Genomic DNA, 23045 nt, shown 5'->3' on the forward strand with positions numbered 1-23045 from the left:
CAGGCACGAGAGGGACACCCACAAGGTAGCTCTGCGGAGGTGACCTGTCAGGAGGCAGGCGGCAGACAAAGAGTGAAGAGAGAAACCGAGAGGTGGGTGAGGAAGGGCACACGGGGTGTGTCTGCGAATACAGGGGACTACTGGCTGAGAATCCACTGAAAGCCGAAAGAGATAGAGCAAAAAGTAACCCCGCCATCTACGGGAGCAGACAATCACATGACAAAAATAAAGCTTTGGAAGAGAGGAATCGAATGGCAATGCCCCAATCCCAGAGCAGCTGCTGGCATTCTTGAGAGCTGGGCTGCTCCAGCCAGACAGCTGGGAAGCCTGCTCCACGAGGGTCGGAAGGACCCTTCCCACAGGGCTCACCTGCTCGGGCTTTTATGCAGCAGAACAAAACGGAGCCCCTTCTGGGAGGCAAGACCCAGGCCAAAGCAGGCACCTCCTGATACTGTCATGAGACATCAGACCCCATGCCCTGCTCCCTCCTCATCCTGGACCAGAAACCACTTTGGGAGGGACATGTTACCTGCAGGAGTTGTCTCAGCAATGCCATCTGCACGGTGTATTAAGCAGCCAAATGGGGGTCATGGAGTTTGAGTTCTTCTAGCAAAATGTTCTCCAACCAGCTGTCACCCCACCGGGCACAGAACAACTTTTTGAAATCAAAAGAGGCCAGTGAAGAGGGAGGAAAAGGACACCACCCCCGAAGTGCTCCCTGAGCCCCCTCGCCCCCGTTCGCCCTCTGCTTCCACGGAGACGGCGGACACTGCAGGACGGCCTTGGAAGACCCACCGTGCCAGGGCCCTGCCTGAGCCACCTCGCAGCCCTTCCCCTGTGGCACCGCTCTGCATCCTCGGAGGGGAGAAGACAGGAGGGGAAGACGGTCAGAGAGTGTGGCTTCGAGGACTGTCCTTGTTGTGGAAGGAGGGATGGCACCCCATCCAGTGAGAAGAAAAGTAGGGCAAGGATTTTAAACCCACCCCCCAGCGCGCTGGTGGGTGAGAAAGAGAACAGCTCTCGAGCTGACGGCCATCCCTCCGAAGGCTGAAGGTTTCTGGAGGCACACCCGCTGCCCCTGCTCCTGCTCTCCCTCAGCCCCAACCCAGCTCTGTCTGCGCCCCCTAAACCCAGGAGCTGGGCCGTCCTTGTCCAAGAGACGCCTCTGAAGCAAGCAAGAAAGGCTGGAGATGGATCGAGGGCCATTTATTAAGCTAAGTCGTCGTCAGAGAAAGATTCATAACTCGCCCTACCTAGGACGGGAGAGGGAGAAGGAAATTAAAGGGAAACATGAAAAGCCAGAGGAGCCAAGTACCTTGGTGGAGGGCTTTGAGTTATGCTTTTGTTTGTAAGTCTCTGAAACAGAGAAAGAAAGAGGATGAATCTTCAGGAGACCAAGAGAGTGAGAGAGAGAGAGAGAGCCAGAAGAAAGCCACCAAGGAGGCACTGCCAGAGAAAGGGGGCCGGCATCAAAGGCAGGAGGCCTCCCTGACTTGCTTGTCCCTCATGCACAAACACCTGGGCGGGGGGGTGGCAGCAGCGGGAGGTGGTGACTTTGCTGACTGGGCAGGCATGCGAGCTGGGGTGCAGGCCCAAGAGGAGGAGCCAGTGAGGCCGAGGCTGGGGGCGGACAGCCAGGGAAGCACAGGGAAGGGGGTGCTGGGGGCAGGGGCAGGAAGGCGGCATCTGCCGTACTTACTGTCACAGACGTAAGGTTTGTCATGGTCTTCCTGAGAGGCGGCGTCGTGCCTCCTCCTGCCACCTGCAGAGCCACGGGCCTGGGGAGACAAGGGAGGGGCGGAACCAGGAGGCTTGTTATCTTAACGGTTACAACAGCTCCTGAGCACGCATTCTGTGAGGCCCTGGGCATCGCACCTACATCTCCTCATCAATCTTCCTCACAACATTTGAACCAATACCGACCCCATTTTACAGGCCAGGAAACTTGAGGCCCAGAGAGGCCCAGGTAACTTGCCCCAGAACACTCAGCTAGTCACGCATATCATCTCATTAAATGTTCACAACTCCAAGAGAGGTCCTACTATGACCTCCGTCTTACAGATCGGGAGGCCGAGGCAGCAGCCCGTTAAGTAGCTTGCCCAAGGTCACTCAGCTACCAAGTGCGGAGCCAGGCCGGAAACGACAGTCTGACTGCAAAGCCTACATCTGCCCGATCCCCCTACTCTACTGTTGCCACAAGGACCCCCTCCTCCAACCGCTTAGCCTTCTAGCTTCGTCGACCCCACAGGGAGATGCCCACCCCGCTCCCCTCAGCTGACCGGGTGACGGCAGATCGGGAGCAGAGGCCGTGTGCCCGCAGTCATCACCCCAGGCGCACGCTGTCCCCTGCAAGTCTCTTAAGAGCCAGCCAGGCCTGGCATCTGGGCCTAGGGCGTGAGCCCGGGCATGGCGCGGAGCTCCCTCTGGCCTGCTCGGCCTACCCTGTGGGGGTGAGCTTCAGCTGAGGCCTCCCTGTGTGGTCTGCCTCAGGCCTCCAGCCAGTGACAGAGACCTTGACGCCTCACAGTCTCCTGGGGCTGGACTCCCGATACCACCACCACCTCCAGAAAGGGTCGGCGTACCCAGGGGTGGGGCTGGGCTGAGCTCTACCTCCAAAGATAGAGGAGAGCAGCCAAGAGGGTGCTGGCAACTCTGCAGCCCCAGGACGGTGGCTACAGAACGCAGCAAGGTTTATTTTTAAACCTTTATAAGTCCCACATGGTCACGTGGGTAGCACCCTGGCCTCCTCCGGGTCATTCTCTGGTAATGAGTAGCAGTAAACGCCCAACCAGGGAAAGGGCCTGCTGGGGTCTTTGGGGACAGAGAAGGAGACGCAGCAGATGAGAAATAAAACATGGCAGCCACCTGGGGTGCGGGGGGGAAACAGGGCAGTCCCCTGGGCTGGGCCTGGACAAGTGGCCCTGGAGATTTCAGGGTCAAAAGGCCTGTGGCTGACACACACACACACACACACACACACACACACACAGGCACGCACACTCTCTCACTCACTGGGGATTTCACAACGGAAAGGCCTGTACCCCAGGCCTGTGATGTTCACACACTCTCAAAAAACACACACACTTCACAGTCAACACCACCTGCTAAGCTACCACCTCCACCATCGCCTCAGCTTGTCTCTCTCCAAAACAAATTACAGAATTCCACCCCTGTCCTTCCCTCCCTCCCACCGCTTTGCCTCTCTGCCTCCCCACCCCCCATCCGGGCACAAGGCCGGGCGACAGCCAGCGGCCCCCTTCCCTGGCCCTCATCACTCAGAGTTGACCTGAAGAGGGAGCTGTGAGGTGCTGCGGTCACCCCCAGGCACTGACAGGCCTCCCTGCCTGCCCAGGATGACGACACGGAGGCTGGTCACCCTCAGCTGCCCTCGCCGCCACCCCCCCCCCACACCCCCACGGTGAAGCCAGGGACAGCTTGACGTGTGCAGCCCGCAGCCCTGTCACAGCCGCCTGGAGCAGGTGAAAGCAAGTGAAGCAGAATGACAAGCCAGCAGCAGACGCGGGGAAGGGGCTCTGAGAGACTAAAAATACCGCCTGGGAGAAGAGGAGGAGATAGGACAGTGCGCACTCCTGGGGGACGGCCAGCAGGAGGGGGAGGGGCCCACTGAAAGCCAGGGTCAGGTTTCACTCTGCAGGGCTGACCAGCGAGGTCACTTCCACACTCTCCTTGCACCTTGGTTTCCTCAACTGCAAAATGGGCACGTGCAGGGAACTCTTCCTGTGGCAGCGTTACTCCTAGGGTCTCCTGGAATCGCCCAAACTTGGAAACTCAGAATCCTGCTGGTCTTTTTCAGGGGTCACGTCCTCAGAGAAGCCCTCCCTCACCAACCTATATCCACTCACACCCTACTCCATCGTTCTCCTCTCCCTGCCCTGCTTTGTTTGGTCCCAGCACTTAGCACCGTCTGACATTATATTATTCCGTCTCCCCAACAAGAATATAGAAAACACATCTATGTGGGCCACGCTATACTCAGAACCTGGCACAGGGCCAGCCACTGAAGGCGCACTTAATAAACCTTTGCTGAATCAATCAGTCAGTCAGCGAGTCAATCATCTTCAGTCCTTCTCCTTCATTCTTTCTACCCAAGTGCTACGGTTTCTTCCCTCCAAGGCCATCTTGGGCTTTGCATTTCCCTTCTATTCCACATTTTAATCCAGGAGCTCATCAACAGGCCCCTGAACTGCTCCAAGAATCCACCAGCTGGGGTCCTACCTCTGCACTGCCCTTCCCAATCCAAATGCATGACCCCCAGACCAGTTAGACAAAAGGAGTAAATGACAGAGCCCATAGTCATTTATTCATTCATTCATTCATTGGCATCTAAAGACCACTGACACATCCAACAGCAACCTGGTGCTAAATCCATCAGGTTCACCTCATGCTCATGCTATGTCCTTGTCTTTGTTTTTATTGATCCCCGTCAGGGACCAGCCTCTGCTCTGCCACCCACACTGGTCCATGCTTTAGCCCCACTAACATCCACTCCTCCAAGAACCTTCCTCCTGCCAAATTGAGGCGTAAAAAGAGCATCAGCGTTAAAGTCAGACAGGCATAGGTTTAAACACCAGCCATATGTGTCTTTAGACAAGTTACTTCTCTAAATTTTAATTTTCTCAACTGTAAAATGGGCACAGAAACACCTTTAGTGCAGAGTTGCTGAGAGCGTTTGCGCCAAGAGCGTGTGAAACCACAGGGGATTGCGCCCCGTCCACAGGAAGTGCTCGATAAATTATTTCCCCTTCTTGCCCAAGCTGATCTCCTCTCTCCTCCGAACTTTTATTGCATTTCGTTAGTGCACAGGCAGAAGCCTGCTGTTTTCTAATTGTATCATGGCTATTAGTATTTTCTCCTCAATTTAATCCCGAGGTCCTTAAAAGCAAAGACGGCATTTCATACGTTATTATGAGCCCCCAACACTTAGATCTATGCTGGGCACACAGCATCCAAAGCTCTTGCACATGTATTAGTTCAATTCATTCCTACAATACAGCGTGAGTTACAGAGGGTAACATTATTCCCATTTGGCACTCGATGAAACCATCTCTAAAAGGGTTTATGATTCGTCCACAGTCACAGGGTCAGTAGAAGGAGCAGGACCTAGGTTTCCAGACTCTGTTCTCTAAAATTTTAAAGCTGACTGTCCAAAAGAAACCAGTCCTCCCTCTCTGAGAACTGTCCACCCCATTCCACTCCTCATCATTCAGATACTGGTAAGCCACGACAGCCATGATTGTACCACATAGCCCAGCCCCACTGGCCACAGTGGATTGGCTGGCTCAGGGGTCACATGACCTAATCTGGGCCAATCAGATTCTACCTATAAAGGATTTGGAGCTGGGAAAATGACTCCAGTGGTGAGCACACACACTTGAACTGGCAACCCATCTATTCAGGAGCTAGGAAGCCATGCACACAGAGAAGCAGGAAATCATCTTTTGGTAGAAGAATAAAGAAGTAGAGGCCACCCGCTGCCTGGGTTCCTTATTCTTTCCCAGTCCTAAGTCCCTGCCATTTTCTTGCCCTTCCTAAGGGTTGCATCTTCAAAGATTGCTCATATTTGGGGCAATGACCCAGCAGCTTTTCAAATACTCCATATTTTTGCCGAAGCTGTTGCGTTTCTTGCAATTAAAAGACCCTCGGCTAGCACACACTCAGAGAGCTAGTTCCTCTATAAGAGTTGTTCTCAAGTGATGGTCCAGGGTTCCCTGGGATTTTTGAGACCCTTTCTGCTATCAAAACTATTTTCGTAACAGTACCAAATAGCACTAGAATGTTACTTGAAACTTTACACTCTCAATTCTCTCACAAGTGCACGGTGAGAGTTTTCCTGAGGCTACCTGACATGATAATGTCATCACTCCGTGTGCTGGTGTATTCTGAAGGTTAACATTTTTTTCTGCCTTAATTTCTAGTATGGTAAGTATCACTGGTTATAAACCACCAGAACAATAGCTTTGGGGGGCTCTCAGTAATTTTTCAGTAAAGAATTCCTGAGAAACGCCCCTGCAAAAACAAAACAAAACCAAAAACCCTGAGAACCATAGCTCCACATCCTTGCTGTTTAAAGTGTGGCCCTCAGACCAGCAGAGCTGGCATCACCTGGGAGCTTGTTAACCAGGCAAAATCTCAAAATCTCAGCCCTCCCCCCCACCCCCCGGACCCACTGTGTTAGAATTTGCACTTTAACAAGATCACCATGTGCTTCGTATGCACATTACAGTTTGAGAAACATTGGACTGCACCACTGTGCATCAATACATGGTTACTGATTGATTGATTGATTGACTGATTGATAATACTCACGTGGATGCCTTCCAGCAATTTCATGAATTTTAAAGAGCTTGGATTTCTTGGGCTAAAGTTACCATAGACACAGTCATTAATTGTTGGGCCTGAATTTCCCTCACCCCTCAGGGTATCTCCATTGTCAAAGCTCCAAGAGTTGTTCCTTTACACCCTCTGAACAATGTCTAGCCTTTATTAAGCACTCAGAATCGGCTGTGTATTATTACTCACATTTTAATTATGAAAAACTGAGGCCCAGAGTGCTTACATAATTTTATCAAGATGATGAGGTTAACATTACTTCACCCAATGTCTAGTAAATAAATGGTGGAGCTGGGATTTGAACTCCTGGTTCAAACATGGCAGAGGCTGTTCTTATAATCACTACCTTACCCTTGGCTTCCTCAGTGGGCACACAGAGCACCTGGGGATCTTGTCAAAGTGCAGGCTCTAATTTGGTCCATCTAGGGTGGAGTCCAGGGTCTGGCATGTTTGACAAGCTCCCAGGTGATCCTGAGGCTGCAGTCCAGGAGCCACACATTGAGTGTGTGTATGGCCTTGCTGCTGTCAGTCCTCACAACAGAAATGCTCTCTAGGAACCAGCAGCAGCTTGAATATGCCACTTAAAAGGGTAGTTTAACTGAGGCTGTGGGTGAGGCAGCTTCACACTTTTATTCCAGCATAGGCAGGTTCACCCACACTCTTCTGGGTCATCACATGGCTTCCACCATGGGTGACAGGTGCACAGTGTCACTGCACAACATAGAGCCCTTCAGCGGCCCCATGGCTAGCATCAAGTAGGCCTGGAATTAGTCTACGCCCCATCCAGCTCCCTGTGTTCAAGCCTGCTCTCAACTCCCACAAAGTTGAAATATAGCTTTCCTTTCTTTCTCATCATTCAGTCATTCATTCAACATGCTGGTCTTTGGCCATATTATGGGCACGGGGCCAGGCATGACTCAGTGGCAAAAGCACAGACCTGTGTTCAAATCCCGACTTTTTTTAAATTCATTTTTTTTAATCTTATTATTATTATTTTTTTTTTTTTAGAGAGAGAGAGTGTGCGCAAGCAGGGGAGAGGGGTAGAGGGAGGGAGAGAGGGAGAGACAGAGAGACAGAGAGAGAATCTCAAGCAGGCTCCATGCTCAGTGACGAGCCCAATGCAGGGCTTGATCCCACAACCCTAGGACCATGACCTGAGCTGAAATCAAGAGTCAGACACTCACCAACCGAGCCACCCAGGTGCCTCCTGACTTCTTTTTTACTAGATTAGACAACCTTGAGCAAGTTACTTAATCTCTCTGAGAGTAATAATACCAGTTTATGGGAACGAAAGAAGTGCTGGCCAATAGAAATATAACATGAGCCACACACGTCATTTCAAATTTTCTAGTAACCACATTTTTCAAAAAAAGTAAAAAGAAAAACAGGTACAATTAATGTTACTAACATATTTTATTTAATCCACGATATCCAAACTATTATCATATTAATAGAAAAATATTCATGAGATGCTTTGCATTCTTTCCTACTAAATGTTCAAAATCTGGGGCATATTTGACATTTACAGCACATTTTACTTGGAACTGGCAGTATTCTAAGTTTTCATTGTAAAGAGCCTCATCACATGGCCCAGTGTCCAGAAAGTACACGGTGAGTACACAGTGACTGCTGCTGTCACTGCTGTGTTCTTACAGAGGAGACACCCAGCTCATATCCATGCACTTTTGAGTTCAATCATCTAGATTTAGCTTGGGAATAGAGAAAACATGAAGAGGACCACTCTCTACAATCTACTCAAGGAACTTTGGTTTGGGGTGAGGGAAGGGATAGAAGCAAGCCTGGAGGCACACAGCTCTTGGAGTTTGCAAAAGGCCCAGAAATCCTAAAGCCTCCTCCAATGACGGAATTGGGTATTCACTATTTTGTAGCCCCCAGTGAAGTCATGGGTCTAGGCAAGTTTACCCATGGCTGCTGAAGCAACCAGATGGAAACTTGATGGGGAACCTTTTAAGGAGAGATCAGGCTGACAATACCCAAATCCACTGGTCCATTTTCCCCCAAGAGCAGAACAGCTGGACAACATGTACCTCCTCATGTAATGCAATAAGAAGCACAGGGAAGATTCTTTCCCCACCAAAAAAAAATTTACACATACACAAATACCCTGAATCTAATCAAGTCTCTAATCAAACCACCAGTTTTCAGAAAATAAAGAGGATACATTAAATACCACCAATCTGCCAAACCTAGAATGTGGGAAATTCTACAAGACGAACCACCCAAGTTTTTCAACAAATAAATGATGTGGAGAAGAAAAAAATATGTATGTGTGCGGTGGGGTAGAGCAAGGAAGAGGTATGGAACAAAAGAGGCTTATGTTTCAAACAAACCAACTGTAAAAAGGCACTTTTGAGGAAATCATCAGGGACTAGATAGTAGATATTAGAGTAGTTGTTATTTGTACTGGGTATAATAATGATATTTGTTAGAGATATACTCTGAGGTATGTGCAGGTTAAATGACAAAATGCCTATGACTTCCTTTCACATATTCTCCCAAAAATTAAATAAATATATAAACCAACAACAAATGGGAGTAAAGAATAAATAAAACAAGATCATTACTGAAGCTGGCTGGCGACTATAAAAGGCGTGACACATGACAGGGTTGCCCTGCCCAGCCTGAGAAATTCCAGCCCCGTCAGCAAGTCAGAGCATCTGAGCTCAACGTGGGCAAAACTGGACTGTTTGCACCATTCACCTAGGAACTTGCTTACAATACAGCTTTCCAGGCCCTACCCTAGACCTCCTAAACCAGAACTTCTGGGAGTAGGGTCCTGGGAATGTGCATTGCAATAGGCACCCCTCGTGATCTTGATGTATACTAAAGCACAAGAAGCACGGGAATAGAGAGGCTTGCCATAATTATCACGGGACCCAAACCCACAGGGCACCCAGGACTAGCCTATTATCCATGGGAGGGGTAAGGATCTTGTCCAGAGACTGAAGGAGCCAGAAGACTGAAGACCAATTCTCTAGATGGAAAGAAAGCTTATCCTTGGAGGTCCCTTGTCACTTGGTTATTTTCAGATGCCCTTGCAGACCCCTGAGGGTGACTACCAAAAGCCTACTGGGCTTGGATACGAGCACTCTGGAGAAGCAACCTGCATGTCTGAGAGCACCACTCAGGCTTGGGTCCCTCCCCTCAAGGACCACTCCCATAGGTTTATACCTTCCACCTTGGATTTTTCATCCGCCCATTTCCCAGGCTCCTGGCCTCCTCTTGCCACATCCCAGGCCCACACCAAAAGCCCATGCCCCACCCATTTGGAAACCATTCACAGCCCCCACGCTATCCCAGCATGATTCTACTCTCCACCTAGTGAAATATACCCCAAAGCAGGTGTCCTGACCTCATCATTCTGGGGCAGCCCCAGGGATAGGAAAATTCAGCCTTCTTTTAAGACCAAGTAATGGGTCCAAAAGTCACTTTCTCCTCATCCTCTACCCTTCTCCAGACCCCACCCCAACCCTCCCAGGACCCTCACTGTCCCCTCAGGTTACCTTCTCCCCCTTCCTCTCCCTCCTGTAAGGGCTGAACTCTTACAGGCTATCACCAGGGGTCAGAGCTCTTCTGGCATTTTCTTCTCTGAGTATTCATCAAGGGAGGCCGTGTACATGAGCTTTGTCTGCTTGAAGTGGGACTTTGGGTCTGGGGACCAGTTGTGCTTCCACCCTTAGTCTCCCTTATCTCTTCCCTCCATCATGGCATCTCCAGCTTACCCGTCCTCTGGTCCTATTCTTTCGCTTGGGAATATCCTCTTCTAAATCTTCTTCTTCATTTCCTTCTTCTACATTTTCATCATTTTCCAAAACCCTCTGAAAAGACAAGAAAATAAACAAAAGAGTTGAGAAATAAAATGCAAAGGAGAAAGCCATCCGGGGGTGATTTGGGTGGGGGGGGTCTGTTTTGTTGTTATGTTTTAACAAAACAAGACGCTGCCATTGCTTGGGAAGCAGGGCCTCCGAGATGCTGCCCAGAGTCTGAGCTCTTGGCGGTAACAACTCTCTCAAACCCTTGGGCCCCTTCCAGCCCAATCCTCCCAGAACACTGACTTTTTTCAACTATTTTTACCCAAGAAACATTTTCTAAAAAGAGAATACTCTGGTAGAGGCGCTTCTCTATGTGGACCCAAGATGTTTTTCAAAACTTAACTTTTTTAATGTAATTTTCCTTTGTTCCTAAATATGAAAATATGTTCCTTCTTTCTCTGCCATTCTGGAACCCTGCCCTGTTTGATGAAAACAAGTAACTTCCTGTTCATCTGACCAGAATTTGACATTAATGTGTTGTTCTTAATCGTCCATTGTTTTTTTTTTAAGAAAAATGGGTTTTCATTAAAGCACATTACTTGTAACGAAAGCTTAAAGATCATGAATTTAATTATCACTCTCCAATAGCCCTGTGAGTCACATAGCAGCAGAGAATCCAATTCCCATTTTACAGGTGAATAAACTGAGGCTAAAAGCAGTTTTGATTGCCCAAGGTCGTACAGTGAATCCAAGACCAAAGTCAAGTCAGGTTCATCAGCCCAGAGTTTTCTGTTCATTTCTCAGCCCTATGCCTGAAGATTGAGGTATATTATGTAGACCCTTCCTGTAGAGACATGAACACTTCATTCCCTTTGGGAGTGGGGAGGACAGGTAAGATGTGTACTTCTAGATTTTGGGGAGAAATGAAAGATTGTGACAGAGGACCCAGCTCCCCAAAGTGAAAGAGGGATGGAGCTCACTGGACTCCATGTCTGGGGCCCTAGGAGCTTCTTTATGGACTCACTGTGTGACTTTGGGAGAGTCATCATGTCTTCGTGCCTCGGTTTCCCCAATTATAAAATAGGAATTCATTTATTCATTCAATCAACAAACATGTGTCTAGTGCTGACTACATGGCTGTACTACATGCTAGACAAGCCACAGAATGACTACAGTCAGGCCTGGCCCTAAAAAGATTCCACAGTACAGTGAAGGGAAAACAGATTTAAATAAAAACCACAACCATATAGTTACTACTGCCATAAATGCAGTGATGGGCAGGTGCAAGCTGCTAGGAGAGGCTGTTAGAGGGAATTTTACCTAATCTGAGGGTCAGGAGAGGCTTACCTGAGGAAGTGACCTAAGAGAGCTGAGATGTAAAGGATGAGCAAAGACTAGCCTGGGGAATGGGGATGGAGGGCACGGTGGGAGGGAAAGTATTCTGGGCAAAGGGAACATCATGAGCAAACTCCCTGAGGGAGGAAGAGGAATTTGGCTTGTCCACGTTGCAGAAAGAGGCAAGTGTGACTAGAGCTTAGTGACTCAGAGAGAGACTCGTATGAGATGAAGCTAGAAAAAAGGCAGGCACCATATTATACACGATAACAGCATCCATCCACGCTTGTGATGGCGTGACAATCACACAAGCTATGAAAAGGCTTACAAGCAGCACACACTGCACTGACATGTGGTCTCACCATCACTGTTCAGGTAGCCTCCTGGACAACACCTCTGGCCTGTCTTCCAAGCAGGAAGCCCAGGAGTGAGTTTCCAGGTACCTTCTCCCACTGCCTTCATGTTGGAGTTCTCTCCCAACCACAGGGGTTCACATAAGGTCTACATAATACACCTCAATTTACTAGATCAAAACAGATCTAGTAAATTCTCCAGCTTCTCTACTGGGCTTACTTGGGAAGCCATCAGCTGACAGCACATGGGGGTTCTCAAGGCCAACCACAGCCATCCAACAGAGAAGCAGCTCTGTCTGCTAGACACGACCTGTGGCCCATAGCTAGAAAACATCAGCCCAGGTCCCAAGCAAGCCTCCTAGGCTCTCTGCATCTTGGCTCCCTGAACCATTAGTGGGAACACAAGTGAAAGTCAAGCAAGACAATGACAAGTCAAATGCTCTGCAGACTTTGGTGAAAAGATGCAGTGTAAATATCAGGTGTTGTTGTTATGACTGTTGTTGCTGTTCAAACAGCTGTCCTGCCAACTTCCAGGTCTTGAAGTCATTTAATCATGGCGAGTTCCGAGTGCCTCATACTTAAAGGTCATTGCCTCTGGCATCTTGTACAATATGACTCCACTCTCATTTTTTATTATGAAGGGATTTATGACCTGCAATATGGACTCAGGGTTGGAAGATAAAACACTGGTTGAAGGCTGCCGAGTTAATCTCCAGGAGTGCCGCCTGGCCTCGATGTCCGGAAGTAAAATGACTTCTCCCTCCCTCTTCCCATTGGTCTCCCTGTGTCTTGAGAACCCCTATTCTGTGCCCCAGGCTTCAGATGTGACAGCAGCCACCCCAGTGTGTTTGCATTTCCTGCAATGTGGCCCCGACACCCAGAAGCCTCTCTGCATAACTAGGGAGGAGCCAGGAGTCCCTAACAAACAAAGCTTGCATTCAGGGCTCAGGAAGCAGAGGGGGCGTCCTGTGCAGAGGAGTCGAGGGCCGGGATCCAACTTAGATGCAGCTGATCCCCCACTAACATACTTGCATTCTCTGTCCAAGGACATTATCTGGAAAATAAACACATTTTAAAATAACTTTTCCCCCTGTTACTCTAAACAGTCTTTACGGTGATGATAACAATGGTTTGTGGTTGTGTTTAAAAAAGAAGAAGGAATGCCTTTTAAAGACTCCATTATCTCTGGCCTGGAACACTGCAAAGCCTCCTAACTGATTTCCCTCCCCCCACCAGCCCCGTGTCCAGTCTCCTTTCCAGGCAGTAGCCAGAGGGATCTTGAAGAAACACATATTCGCTCCCCTGGTTAAAATGGCTTCCTTTTTCACTCCCATGAAATCATGTCCTGAGAAGCCAGAGTGGTTTGACCCTGCCGGCCCCTCCTACTCCATTCTAGGCCCTTCCCCCCACCGGCACGGTCCTCTAAGCCACACAGGCCTTCTGTCGAAATTTTTTTTCCCGTTTTTCTTTTTATTTCTTGACCTACAATATTACATCAGTTTCAGGTGAACAACATCATGATCTGACATTCTCTGGCAACCACCAATCTGTTCTCTGTATCTATAAGTCTGGTTTGGTTTTGTCTGTTCTGTTTTTTAGATTCCACATATAAGGGAAATCATGTGGTATGTGTCTTTCTCTGATTTATTTCACTTAGCATAATGTCCTCAAGGTCCATCCGTGTTGTCACAAATGGTAAGATTTCATTCTTTTTCAGAGCGGAGTAGTATTCCATTGTGTATATATACCACATCTTCTTTATCCATTCAGTTGGCCATCTCTATGTCTTCTTTGGCAAAATATCTGTTCAGGTCCTCTGACCATTTTGTAATTGAATTGTTTGGGGGTTTTGTTGTTGTTGTTGTTATTGAGTTCTATGAGTTCTGCATCTTCTGTCTGTTCTTTCAAAACTACAAGCTCAGACCCATCTCGAGGCCTTCACACACACCGTTCCTCTACCCAGAAAGCTCCTCCCCACAGCCTCACTTCACTTGCTCCTTCCCATCCCTTAGGACTGAGGTTAAATCTCTTATCTCCCATAGGACACTACCTAGAATCTGTCCCTCCTCTCATATTGAATCTTCAGACTCTGTTCTTTTCATGGTCATTTATCCTGAAACGCAATTATTGCCTTTGTTTATGTGTTTTCTGTCTATAGATCATACTAGAATATAAAGGTGAACAGATGGGACTGGTCTCTCTTGGCTTCTCTGTCTCCCCAGAACCTAGCACAGTGCCTGCTTAGAGGAGGCACTCGATAAACTTTGGTGGAATGAATGAATTAAAAAAATGGAACAAGTACAGTCTATACACTACATATGTGCCTTATTTTACTAACCAAAGCCAATAAGAATGTGTAAACTCATTTGGCTCATGGTCCTGGTTTTGGCTTCCAGCACAGTAGATGGCAGCCCACCTCTGCACATATCAGACATTCCATTTACGTAGGAGATGTTAGTGATGATGATAATTCCACAGTGATGACCCATATACTGGCCCAAGGCTGCCTGAGAAGAACCCGAACCAGCTTGAAAGGGTGAGACTACCTATCGCTAGAGCATCAGGGCTTCTGGGCAATGGCTCTGTCCCTTCCACTGATTCTGTGAAATTAACGCTAACTGCACAATACAGATGTGACAGACCTTAACTTCAAAGACCTGAAAGTCCAAAATCTGGGAGAAAGAGGGGAATACACGAATAGGGAAAAAAACAAACAAGAAAGGACTAGGCACCCTAAATGTCAGTGACAAGAAGAGATCCCTCTGGCTGTGGGGCGATCAAGAAAGGCTTCATGAGGTAGGTGGTATTGGGGCTGAGCCTAACTGATGGGTGGAATTTGTACACATAGAGTAGAAGAAAAAATTCACCACATAAAGGATACAGCATGACCACAGGCACAGAGGGAAGAAACTGAAGAAGAGAGGAGCTCAGGAGTGAGGGGAAATAAGCCTGAAAACTAGGTTAGGAGCAGAGAGAGGAGCCCCAAGAAGATCAGACGCATCATTTTGGATTGACCTAGTAGGAAACAAGTGTTTCAGCTAAGTTTTTTAAACAAGGGCTTGGCACAAGCTGAGCTTTCTTTCGGCATGAAAGATCAGCTAGCAAAGTAGGACATGTTAGAGAGGGGAAGGACGGGGGATGGGGTGACTCCCAGGAATCTGTTCACTTGCACATCTGTTCAAGAGATTATTTATTGTGTACCTACTACGTGCTAGGCACCGTTTGCATGCTCCAGATATATTAGTGAACAAGACAGACAAAGAATCCCACCCTTGAGTTTACATTCTATTGGAAGAAAACAGAAAATAAACAATACATAACAAATCAGCAAATTACAAAGTATGTTAGATAGCGATCAAAGCTATGGGAAGAAAAAAAGAAGAAGCAAAAGAAAGCAGAGTAAGGGAATCGGGGGTGCTGGGGGGCAGGGAGGACACAGGATGTGGTAGCACACACAGTGATTGGGGTAAACTTCATAGAGAAGAGACAGGAGCACAAAGTGAAGAAGGGGAGGGTGAGGGCCCAACTGAGGTCTGGGGAGAGGACTCTGCAGGCAGAGGAAATGGGCCGAGCAAAAACCCCGAGGCAAGAGAGTGCCTGGTGTGTTCTAGAAGGAGCAAAAAGACACCAGTGTGCCTGCAGCAGAGTGAGCAAGGAAAAGGCGAAGCAACCTAGTCGGAGAGGTAAGGGGCCTTGACTTTTTATTCTGGGACAACAGGAGCCTGTGCAAGTTTGCAGGCCCAGTAACAACAGGATCCAGCTTAGGTATTAAAGGGTTCCCCCTCAGCCACTAGCAAGGGCGCCACTCAGAAAGCAACTGCAGGGGCACCCGGGTGGCTCGGTCGGTTGAGCGTCCAACTTGGGTTCAGGTCATGATCTCACGGGTCATGAGTTCACGCCCCGCATCGGGCTCTGTGCTGACAGCTCAGAGCCTGGAGCCTGCTTCAGATTCTGTGTCTCCCTCTCTCTCTCTCTCTCTGCTCCTCCCTGCTCACACTCAAAAATAAATAAACATTAAAAACATATTTTTTTAATAGAAAATAATTGGAGCCCTTCAGACCAGAGATGACAGCAGCCGGAACCAGGGCAGTAGCAGAGGGACCTGTTAAGAAGAGTCTGTGCTCTGGATTTGGGTTGTGGGCACAGCTCACAGGATTCCCAATGAACTGACCGTTGGGTGTGACAGACGACTCCAAGGGGCATTAGATGCATGGAGGTTACAGCTATTAAGGATTTTTACTAGGGCTGTAACTCTCAGGAGGAGAGGAGGCAGCCAATAGAAGCCACGTTGTGACATGGAAAAGACCTGACCATTCATCTGAACACGGGATGGCAGAGAAGGAGGCCAATTCACTGCTTCGTTCTACATCTTTATTGAGATTCGACTGCCGGGCACGTGCAAGTCCCCAAGGGGACGACGGTGAACACAACAGCATGGTCCCTGACTCAGTGGAACGCCCTGACTTGCTGGTACTTAGGAAGCAAACCAAAACTTTAACTGTTATTGCTTTAATTATAACTTCAATGAATTAATATGCAAATACTAAACATTAAATTAGATATACAATTAATAAATATGTAATATGATATATAATATGTGTCACATAAAATATAAAGTATAATAAAATATACATTTAATATAAATGTAATTTGATTTTAACAATTGAATTATATTTAATTATTAATGCTTTTGTTTAATATTTATATTAATTAATATTACTACAATATTCTGTGCCAACCGTTGTATTCAAGGCCAGAGATTCAAGGCAGATAAATGAGAAATGGTGAGAGTGCACCATTAAAATCTTGAGTAGGAAGAGCCCCATAGGGCTGGGAACAGAGGGTGCTAAACAAACAGGGAGGGACAGGACCCACCAGCCCTGCCTGAAGGGTGACTCCTACACTGGCCTTGAAGGAGGAGAGGGTGCTGTGGACTAGAGCTGAGTACAGGGTGTGAGCAAGTGGCAGCGGAGGGCAAGGGCTCACTCAGGACAAGCTGGTGTAGACGACCCCCGAGGTTTCAAGACTGAACTATGGACTGTTTGCTCCCCAGGGGCAAGGACTCCCTCTATCTGGTTCACCATCGTGTCCCCAGGACCCAGCACGGCGCCTGGCACACAGCAAGCAAAAAATATATTTTGAGTAGACACGAAGGGAGAGGAATAATGACTTCTTCTGGGGGATGGGGGACAGGTTAAATTAGAAAAGAATTTGCGAGTCTCCCAGCAGCAATGCCATGGGGCAGTTTGGGAGGAGGACCCCCAGCCAGTGCCAGAGTTCTGGAAGCACAATGGTGACGCTCTGGACACACTCCCCACAGCGGGCACGGAAATACCTGTATTTCCTGAATGCTTTCCTCCTCTCTGGCATCCACCTTCTTCTCCACACCCTCACCACGGAGCAAGGCTTCCAGTGTGGTGCTTTCTGAGGTGAAGCCATCCTTTTTCAGGGGCAGCTCCACTTCTGAAAAGTAAGGACAGAGAAGCAGGGTCAGGTCATTAGAAGCAGGAGGGACAGGAGGGACAGCGGGTGGCCCTGAGGGCACGCAGGAACCAGAAGCTCTGGGTAGGGCTAGAGACAGCCTGCGCTCTCTCCTCTGGGTGGAACAGGAACACCAGAGTTGGGTCCGGCTTTTTCATCTCCTGTTCACAGTCCCAGAGTCAGAGTCCAACCCTGCCGATACCCGCACAGACAGCAGAGGCAGCACAGAAATGGTTCCAGGTGGACAGTGACTACGGGCAAGGTGCATCTAGAGAGTGAGGGTAACAATGCCCAGTACCCCACAGGGCTGTTTTGTGGGACATAAATATGTTGCTTTACCTTGAAGTGCTTTGAAAACTCTACAGCAATACACCAACATTAGCCTCGAGTCTTACCGTTCTCTCCCTCTACCCCAAGTCTTGTCTGGCAACTCCATGACCTCCCCTCAGCCACCCTGCCTGCCCAGCTCCAGGTTGCTCCATGAGAAGCTACTCTGGGACGCCTGGGTGGCTCAGTCAGTTGAGCATCTGACTCTTGATTTCGGCTCAGGTCATGATCCCAGGGTCACGGGATTGAGCCCTGAGTCAGGCTCCACACTGACTTAGTGTAGAACCTGCTTAAGATTCTCTCTCTCTCTCTCTCTCTCTCTCCCTCCCTCCCTCTGCTTCTCTCCTCCACATGTGCTCTCTCTAAAATAAAATTTTAAAATATTTTTTTTAATTTTAAAAAAGAAGCTGTTTCAACCTCAGAGAGGCTGTTCTCATCAAGGGATACAAAGACCACTAAAGCCAAGGGAAGAGAAGAGGGAGCACAGATACCTAACAGACCCCAGATCGATAGATGGGGGCCGCAGTGCCTGCACACCAGGGCACTTTTTCTGAAGACGTCACAGTTTGATTGGCTACCTAGGGCTTGAGGTCATAGGGCCCGCTGAGCAGTGGCGGCCAGAGTCAGCCCTACGTGTGGAAGAGACCAAGAGAAAGAAGCTGAATTCCTTTCTCAAGATGTCCCCCAAACTCTTAACCCAAAGGAAGATTTTTGGTTTTGGTTTTGTTAAATTAAAAACCGAAACCTCAGGTATAGGTGATCATATTTTGATTTGCTACAAAACATTCATCCAATCTCCTCTAATTCTGTACCTCATACCCCCGTGGCAATTAGAGGCTTGGCTCCTATCCTGTTATCAGGTAAGATGAATACAGGAATATGAGGGATGGGTGCCCGAGAAAATAGTCAGGGGGAACAAATGGCCTAGGTGTAGGGGGAATTGAGAGTTTAGTGTAGGAACTATTGACAGAGGTGTGGGCAGGAGCACGGGAACAACATGGAAGGGTGAAGCATCCCAGTGGGGAGCCATTACCGCTGCTATTCATGGAGGGACAGAGGGAGAGCCTTTGCAAGAATCTCGACAGATCTGTGACTCGCAGCCTCAGTGAGCTCATGGGCGAAAGAACCAAGTCCAACCTCTCTCTTTCATCCTTGTCTTCCTCCTCTGCCCTCCCATTGGCCAACCTCAACTAGACGCCAGAAGGCAAGGGAGCCTCAGTGATGCGGCATACCAAGGTCAGTTTCCCAGGATAAAGGAGGCTAAAGGTCAGTGCCCCAGGATGAAGAGTGGATCGGGGGGAGAAAATGGAAATAACAGCACAATCAAGTCCTCCTCTGCTGGGCTTTATTCTGACTCAGAGGGAACTCTACCCACCCCCTTCCATCTCCTCAGAACCAGATGTAGGCTGACCAGTCCACAAGAAAGAGGCGTTACGGTATCCCAGCAAAACTGAAGAAACCAACCCCCCGGGAGAAAATGGTGGGAAGGAGAAACAGCGTCTAGAGTTCCTGGAGAGATAAGATCTTTGGGGTTTTTCTTACCAAAAAAAAAAGGCAAGCAAAGGGTCCACCTCCATCAAGAAGTACTACCACCAAATCAACCACCTCTGAAAGTCATCCATATCCCTATTCATTCAACAAGTATTTACAAAGAACCACGGTGTTACCACTAGGCCCGCGGGAGGTGTACCAAATGCAGACGGCCCTGGCTTTTGGGTGGTTCACAATCTAAGGAGACACTAAACACAGCATGCAAAATAAATATGCAATTACAAAGTGTCATAAGTGCAATAGGGGGAAACAACAGAGGGAAATGTGAAGGAAGAACACTGTGGGGGGGGGGGGTTTACTTTCGATCGGGGGTCAGGGAAGGCCTACGTGAGGAAGTTATGCTAAAGCTGAACGTCAGAGAAACAGTCCACTGTCTGCTTTAATGAGTTCAGGGCGTGCAACTCCAGAGCCTACTCTTCCTCCCAAGTCAAAAAAAGGCTTCCAAACGTCTGATACAAAACAATGAAAGCATGTTGCCCCATGTCCTGTCCTCGGTGAAAAGAGAACAGCTGGTTACCATCCTTCGAATTTATCATAATCATATATATATATTTGAAGTTCCTATTTTAGTATCCCCCTTAGCCTCCTCAGCACCAAACAAATCCTATTTCCAGAATTGCACAGCATTTTAGAGCTGGAAAAAAGCCTTACAGATCATCTGCTTTAATCATCTCATTTGATAAACAAGTGACCTGAGGCTCAGAGAAGTTAAGTAACTTCACAGAAAGCCACACAGCAGAATACGAATGCAGCCGAAGGATCCTTCCTAGAGGCCACGGAGATCATGAAGAGAGCCCCACTTTATGTATCCTATTTAGCATTCTGCAGGCCTAGGATGAGCCTCAGTGGGCGTTGACATGTTTGTGTACATGCAGAGTGCTTGGTGCATAGTAAACATTCAAACTGTGGCAGCTGGTATTGCTATGTATTGTTTAACCCCCACCCCCACCCAAGAGGTGAGCACAGTTACTATCCCATTTCACAGATGAGGACGCTGAAGCTTAGGGAGGTATAGAACCTGTTTAGTGTCACATAGTTATTAAGGGGCAAAGCCCAGCCTGGACCCCAATCTGCCTCCAGAATCCATTCACATACTCTCTAGCTTGTACAGATGTCACCTTGTCTGTCTCTCTTTGGTTCTTCCTCGAAGAGCCCTTTTCCAAACCTTTGTGCATTTCCACTACATCTCTAAACTCTCTCCATAGTTTTCATATTTTGAAATAAAAGGCAGATCGTTGCTGAAGCTGAGGGCAGGTCTGTGTCATGATTCTGGGCTCTGCTCTATATGAACATTTCCATGTGGTATTCACCCCTTCTGCAACAATACTGACCCCACATGGAACTTTCCATCCATTGTGAACTTCCTTCTCTTCCTCCTTCTCCTTCTCCCTCTTCCTCCCCTGCTAAATACTCCTCCATCCTATTTTTCCATAATTCAGTCTACTCTCTTGGTCCTCTGGTCATTTACCAGATGGGCACGGTAAAAGAACCAAGAGCAAAAACAGAACCAAATTGAGAACAGTGAAATGGGCTCCCTAAATGCAAAGAGCCAGAAGGGACTTCCAATAGCCTTTAGCAGCCAATCCCTCGGGAGGAAAGCGTAGCACAGAAATATAAAGAGCCCTTCCCAGGGTCACGGAGAAACCTAGTGGCATCCTCCTTGCCTAATTACCAAATATTTGATTGGCACACAGAAGTTCTGCATTCAGATGCCCCTGTAGTCAAGCTCCCACCCTGCCTTGTATTAGCTGAGGGACCACAGGCTAATGACTCAGACCTCCGAGTCTGTTTCCTTATGTGTTAAATAAGGATGATCACAGTACTTCATAGGGTTGGTGTGAAAATTAAACAAGGTAATACACTGCCTAAGGAAACTCTGAAAGAGCCACAAAAAAACCCAGCGTGGAAACAGAGTGGAAAATGAGGTTTATCAATTCTTGTTTTGATTTTGGTTTTTCTATTCAAAACTTATCATTCCAAATTCGATCGTATATGTAAAGAACGTGGGATGGTCCAAGGGCCCTGTAAATGCTCCAAGTAACTATTATCAAAGTTAGAATAATCCTGATTTTAATGTCCAACGGAAACAAAATGCAAGCTACTTACAAAATTTTAGGCTTTCCAGCAGCCACATTTTAGAAAGCAAAGAGCAACAGGTGCAGCTGATTTCAATATATTTTCTCTAACCCACTACATCCAAAACATTATCATTTCAGTGTGTAACAAATATAAAAAAAAAATAATTCAATCTTCCGCATTCTTTGATTTGCGTTGAGTCTTCAAAGTCTGGTGTTAATTTTATACTTAACAGCACATCTCAATTCAGATTAGCCATATTTCAAGGGTTTCGTAGCTACGTGTGGTTAGTGGCTACCATATTCGTGCAGGTTGATAGTTTATAGTATTAAAAGGAACATGGGCTATGATTTTGTTTCCCAAAAACATGGAAGGACATTAAGTATGGCTCTTAATGCGGCCTTCTTCATACCCAGCTGAGCACCATTCCAGGCCAGCGTTCTAGCTGACCACTGGCAAACCCCGGTTTCAAAGCACTCTGGGTAAGGCTTGCAAGGTCAGAATGACAGGCCAACCAGTGCCCTCCCAACAAACTGGCAGAGGGTACATTCCCTGGCTCCTGACCACAGGAGGTCCCAGAGTGAAGGGAAAAACAAGGTAACAGGTCCAAGCTCTTGCACAACGTACATCCTAGACATGCTCCCTATTGAGCCCTCAGGGATTTCATCGATTGTTTTATTCTAATACACTCCATCTAGAGATAGGACTTAGTAATTCTTTATTAGCATACTCATTTTGACCCTCGCACAAATTTGGGGATCACATAACCTGACGAGAGCCATCACACATGTAACACGTAAAGAAAACGGTCCAAAACCCACACATAATTCATCTTTAAATTAGCCTGATTTTATACACAAGGATATAAACCCACGGATCGTTACTCTCTCCAGAGCGGCAGCAGCTGTCACCCAAGCCAGCCGCCTCCCTGGGCCCCCGTAAGCAGCGCTGCCTCCACTTCTAATTGGGAACAGAGATACTCCTTGGGTGACTTCCAGCACGATCCATCACACCAGAGACAGCTTCTGTGCAAACCGAAGCAAATCGGTTTCCAAATAAGAAAAAAACCTCTTAGACAAACAAGGATTGAAGCACAGGAAGTCTTTAAAAAAAAAAGAAAAGAAAAGAAAAGAGAAGAAAAGAAAAAGAAAGAAAGAAAGAAAGAAAGAAAGAAAGAAAGAAAGATGCACAAATAAAAGCAAAAAAAAAAAAACAAAAAAAAAAACATTGCCAGAGAAGTGGCTTCTATCCAGGGCTGTGGACAGGGCAGCCATCCTCTCGGGTGGAAATCAAAGCCACAGGCTTTTGACACAGGTGCCCCAAGCCTGCCACCCAACACACTGGGAGCAAAGCTTCCACTGGGTTGTTGGAGCCACTGAGCTCATTAACAGGATGCGGGCGAGATGAACCCGAAAGTGCAACATGGGAGCACAGTGAGTAATTAAATCCCAGGCCATTTAAAAATGCAAACGCCTGGATGTCACAGGCTCACAGAGTCTCTGACTCCTCATGCATTTTTTGGCTCAGGGTGGAGGACTGGGAACCTGCAAGTCATATATGGATTATAATAAAATATGCCATATAAAAAACAGATTAAGACAGTTCTTCTTTGGGGAAATACACAAAGAGAGGAGCTGTCTGTTAGCTGTCGAGTTTGCACGAGATACCATCTTCCGGGAGGCTGTGCTCTGCCAACAGACAGACTGCCCCAAGGGAAATAGTGGTGAAACACCCCGACAAGGCACATCCATCCGTCCATCCATCACGGGCTCTCTCTGACGCAGGGGCCTGGAGACAG

General features: G+C 47.8%; 1 protein-coding gene across 5 annotated transcripts in view; it reads right to left on the reverse strand.

Moving 5' to 3' along the window:
* DPF3 (double PHD fingers 3) overlaps positions 1-23045 on the reverse strand; it is a 248662-nt gene that overhangs the window by 91307 nt on the left and 134310 nt on the right. For all 5 annotated transcript variants that reach the window (XR_006203940.1, XM_042943680.1, XM_042943682.1 and 2 more), the window contains exons 4-6: positions 17148-17275; positions 10095-10190; positions 1700-1778 (exon numbers count right to left, since the gene is read on the reverse strand). Coding sequence is in view for 4 of the 5 variants with exons in the window: in XM_042943680.1 (XP_042799614.1) it covers positions 1700-1778; positions 10095-10190; positions 17148-17275 (303 nt within the window). In the remaining variant the exon portion in view is untranslated. The remainder of the gene's footprint in view (positions 1-1699; positions 1779-10094; positions 10191-17147; positions 17276-23045) is intronic.

The sequence above is a fragment of the Panthera leo genome, chromosome B3 (genome assembly GCF_018350215.1).
Source record: "Panthera leo isolate Ple1 chromosome B3, P.leo_Ple1_pat1.1, whole genome shotgun sequence".
NCBI lineage: Eukaryota > Metazoa > Chordata > Mammalia > Carnivora > Felidae > Panthera > Panthera leo.